Source organism: Drosophila erecta, unplaced genomic scaffold (assembly GCF_003286155.1).
Source record: "Drosophila erecta strain 14021-0224.00,06,07 unplaced genomic scaffold, DereRS2 tig00000000-arrow-pilon, whole genome shotgun sequence".
In the NCBI taxonomy this organism is placed as follows: domain Eukaryota; kingdom Metazoa; phylum Arthropoda; class Insecta; order Diptera; family Drosophilidae; genus Drosophila; species Drosophila erecta.
Genome location: NW_020825194.1, coordinates 17,473,573 through 17,478,422, shown reverse-complemented (window position 1 = coordinate 17,478,422; position 4,850 = coordinate 17,473,573). Strand labels below are relative to the sequence as shown.

At 43.2% G+C, this 4,850-nt stretch overlaps 1 protein-coding gene across 1 annotated transcript; it reads right to left on the bottom strand.

Annotated features, from left to right (window-relative positions):
• Positions 1–2,937: 2,937 nt before the first annotated feature.
• LOC6553025 (tetratricopeptide repeat protein 12) lies at positions 2,938–3,972 on the bottom strand. The gene is made up of 4 exons (XM_026983758.1): positions 3,797–3,972; positions 3,497–3,736; positions 3,323–3,445; positions 2,938–3,269 (listed from the first exon to the last, which is right to left on the bottom strand). The coding sequence occupies exons 1-4, from the start codon at positions 3,886–3,888 to the stop codon at positions 3,047–3,049; spliced, it is 678 nt and encodes a 225-aa protein (XP_026839559.1). The 5' UTR covers positions 3,889–3,972; the 3' UTR covers positions 2,938–3,046.
• Between the last annotated feature and the right edge of the window lie 878 nt (positions 3,973–4,850).

Here is a 4,850-nt window from a genome sequence, read left to right as displayed (position 1 = left end):
AATCTGAGATTTTCCACTGGCTTCTCTCTAAACCACCACCAATTGAATTCCTGAATAGATTTCTTTGAAGAAACCCCTCGGGTTTTTCTATTTGCTGAAGTTTTGATGTTTTTTCCACACTCAAGGAACGGTCCGTTTTCCTTTTTATTGCACTGCCTTCGATGGGCGCGTTGCTGTTTGCATTCCAAATTCCTTTGCCCACTCGTTGATAAAATCGAAATCAGCTAAGCAAATAAACCTCAATAAAGGGGCCGAAAGTGTCAATCGATGGGGACTCCATGTATCCGAGAATGGGGAGCACGACTAGATAAATCACCAATGCTAATTAAAAGCGAGCTGCGTAAACTTTAAATGAACTGCCAGCCGGAGAGGCCAAATGACAGTCCATGTCAGATGAATGCAAAATAAACAAAAAGCAACGAATATTTTTCGCTTAATGAAAAACTTGGCCCAACGCAACGAAAAGTTCAATTCAGGCAAATGTCAGCACAGACAGCAAAAACAACAGTAACAGCAACAGCTTAGGGGGCTGGTGGGGTTGGTGGGGCTGGTGGGGCGCCTCCAGATGAAAAGTTTTCCCCAACCAAATGAAAAGGCGATGATATTCGGAAGAGGGGAGCCGGGGCAGAGTAAAGAGGTCGAAGGACTGCAATTTTAGCCTCAAACCAAAGACAACCAAAATGAGTCCCGGATGTGGTGCAAACAAGAAAAACAAAAATGCTAAACCAACAGAATATCACAACAAGACCGGGCAAAATATGTTGCTGTTGGCCCTCTGTTCAAACCGCAATACAGATAAAGGCCAAATTACTTTCTGGCCAAGAAGTTGCCGCCACGAACCGCAACTTGAAAACCATCGGACAAACAAGAACCCAAGCCGGGGTCATGTTGTACTTTTCCGATGAGTTTATGGGCGGCGATCCTTCGGGGAAAACTTCGCCGCCAGCTGGAAAACCTGCCCTTGGGATCAGGAAAGCGGAAAAGTCTGGAGAAGATAGCTCAAGTGAGTGCGATTCGTAAGGATCCTCGCTGAAGTCGACAAGAGGACTTAGGGGAATCAAAATTACTGACAACCACGAGACAGGAAAGTTTTTACGGCTTAGACGTAAACGAGAAGTTCATAATGCATGGGACAAAATATTGCTTTAATTTCTGAGAAGAAGAGTGACGAAGCGAGGAGGTATAATTGTGCAAACAGGAAACTAATTTAAAACAAAATGCTACCAATGGAATTATCTGAATTTCAAGGGATTTACAAACATTATTACAAGCACAAACACTAAAAATTAATGCATTTGCAAAGAAAACCAAGCAAACAGTAAATATTCCCCTCGTAATCCCAAACTTCCTTCATCTACTTCGATTACGAAAGTTTTGCCTTCGAGCTTAATCCGAGTTAAAAACTTCACCTGCAATAATCATTTGCTGTTGGCCATATAAAGTAGACATTAAAGTCACCTTACAGACCTCGAACCGAATGTAACCGCAAAAACTGGCACACAACCAAGATCCGAAATCCAGCAGTTTCCCATGGCAAAAACCCGTAACCAGACAATGTTCGTAGATGGCCTGGCCAACTGGCAAACTTTCCCATCTCCGGGTGCCTCTGTTTTCGGTCGCAAATTGCAGTTGGAGCTCGGTGACAACCACAAAAATAAGTGTTTACAGCATTGATTACAAGAAATGGGCGGTGGTAGTTGAGTTGAGGCAGTGCCTCGAACATCAGAAGCAGGAGTGGCAGCGTTTGATGTTGATTAGAGCTGCACCACGCCGCAAACATTTTTGCATTTCTCAAGATAGTCAACTGAGTCGCTTCCACTTGAAGAATTCACAGGGATCAGCCCAAAAAAAACTTAATCTGCCCGCTGACGGGAGACATCCAGAATATTGTTAGCGATTACTTGCATCCCTGAAAAGGCTTACACACCTCGTTGCCAACCAAAACTACAAGCGAGTATAGTATCATTCATTTTCCGCAGTGCACTCCCGCAGTCAGTTAGCGTGTCAGTAGGACCAAGGGATTGACCAAGTCTGCTGCTCGGGGCAAATGGGGCAGGATGCGGGGTGGCTTTACTGGTTTTGCGGGAATTGGTTTAGGTGTCAACTCTGCGGCCGCACACAATTGACAAACAGTGAAACCCTTTTTGTGGCACTTCCGTTGCGTTTGTTTTCTAGTTTACAACCCTATAACCACCACCACCCACCTCCCACCGTCCACTTGCATGTCCTTGCGCCTTGCTGCTGCCGGCTGCCTGTTGTGACAAAAGTTTATACCCCAAGCATTTGAACTGCATTTCATTACGGCAAGGACCCCAGCAACTGGAACTGCTTCTGCTCCAGGACTTATTGGCCCGGGAACGGGTGTTACGGGATGTAGGGGCTGCGAAATGCAAATGGTGTTGGCGCCATATTGAAAGCTCGGCAAAATTCGCGGCCAATGCAGCCCACACTTTCCCCCATTTTCCGCCCACCCATTTCCACTGCCCGCATTTGCAGCCGCAGCCGCAGCCGCAGCGTCAGTCTTTTGAGGTTTTCCGGGGGAGTCCGCAGGGGCTGGAAAACCACCAACGAAGCGTATAAGTGGCCCTTATCCCCAGCTCGAAGTTGGGGCTGTATATTGTATTGGCAAATATTCTCATGACAATAGGAATTTTTATTGAATTTATGCAAAAAATTGCAAATTTCATTTGCCACTAGCACAAAAAGAGTTGTGTTCGCAGTTGTGTCTAGTGTGTAGTGTATGGAAAAAAGGAAAACATTTTCCATATTTTGCAGTACTCAGCATGTTGTTTTTAGTGTGTGTGTGTAGCTAAATTTTTTGTTTATGAAATGTGGGCTGTACTTTCGAATGGAAAGTGACACTAAATGAAATGGCAGGAAATGCATTCGAATTTGATTGAAATTTGAAATCTAAAATATTCAACCCTTTGTTTATGCTTGATATGTTTTTATTGCTTTTCACAAGCGACTTCCAGTGAAAATGATTTCCAATTCTCACTCGCGGTACAAACTCTAAAGAAATGAGAAAATAGTTCTGCAGTCCATTCTAAAATTCTGATTTAAATTTCTCCAAAAAATATTCTATGTATTTTTGATCCTTTGGTGATCTGTTGAGAAGTCTAGCAGTGGCAATGGCGACTTCAAATTCAGACTCATTATTCAAACGAGCAAGAGCTCCTGCTCTGTAGAGCCAGGCCTTCAAGTGTAATGGATCGAGTTTGAAGATGACATAGTCCAGGTCAAAGAGCGCCATTTTGAAATCCCTTTTCCTAGGATTAGTGAGTTATGTGAGATTTCAAGTTATCCTTGCGAAGCAACTCACTTTATTTTGGCCAGAGCCCGGTTGCAATAAAGAACTGGCGAATAAGACACATACTGAATTGCCTTGGAATAATGGTAAACAGCCTTTTCATAGTTAGTGCGGCGGTACTCCTCGTTGCCCAATCTGTTTACGGAGAAAAATATTATTTCTGTATATTTTTAAATAACTTCTTACCGTCGAAAACTGTCTGCAACAGTTTCGCGATCTCGTCGAGCTTCGATTCGATCCTTCGGCGATACGTCGACTTGGCGCATGAAGGATATTTGATTGATATTCGACATCTTTTGGACCCTTTTGAAGAATCGTGAGGATTTCTTGCGAATGTCGCGGGCAAATACCGTGAAGTTGGTATCGGTAACACCTTCGGAAGGATCTACCTCCGGCTTCTTCTCCTCCTTGCCCTTGGTGCCAGTGCTGTGGGAAAATGCAGTTAAGTAAGGAGCTCTGGAAAACACAATTTCGGAAAATACTCACTCCATTTTATTGGCATTCTGGAGATCATCCAGCTGCTTCATAACATCCATTAGCAGCGACCGTTGAGTCAGAAAGCTTTCATCAGCATCCATTTTTGTGTTTTTTTGAGTCGCTCTTAAATGTTTGATCTGTATTTGAAATTCAGTGTGTGAATCAACTGGCAGTCCAGACACTCATGTTTTTCCCATGGCCAACTTGGCTAATCTTGTCGAGAAAGCAATTATCATTAGGTTCAGTCTAATGCCTCCTGACTCCACTTCCCTTCCCCGCTTGCAACGTGCAACATGCAACATGTGTATGCTGGCAAATTAGACAGACAAGCCAACTGACATCTGGCTCGTTAGCCATGGAGCAGCCTGTGGTTTTTCGGATTAGCTCAATTAAAATTTTGTGGCATTAAAATTGTCTTGCCAGACAGCAGTTGCTGGATTCCGTGTGGCATATAAAATTGTACAAAAACATCAGGCACCCACCGAAAAGGCCCGCCAAGCCACACACACATTTTCATATTTATTTGTGCCAGAAATTATTTAATTGAGTTTGTTTGAAAATTTCTTTTAAATTAAGAAAGTTCTTGCACGTGACGTTTTTTCACTCTCGCTGGTGATTCACAACTTTATTTGTCCCTGTGAAAAAGGGTGAGTTGGCTGCCAGGATAAAACTGGCAGGATTGGCCGCACGTGCTACCCAGTTGGTAAAGTTTGTGCCCCCTCTGCTTTTCTACTTTTCTACTTTTTGTTTTTCTTTTCTGTGTCACATCTAGGTTAATCAAAACGACTATAATCACGTGAAATCTCTCATATGTCATGGCATGTGGGAGCTCGGCCAATTTATGGATAGAAATTCATTAAAACTACATTATTTTGCCGCACATTCCAAGCGCTTTCTCTCATCACAGCATTTCAAAATATTGATAACTCAACACTTTCACCCTTTCACGCCTGAAACATAACAGTTTTAAAGCGGCATTTAAGTTTCATCGTTTTTTATGAGCGCACCATTTCGACGCATATTATTTTCTATTTTTGAATAGATGTGGCGCACGTCCTGCTGA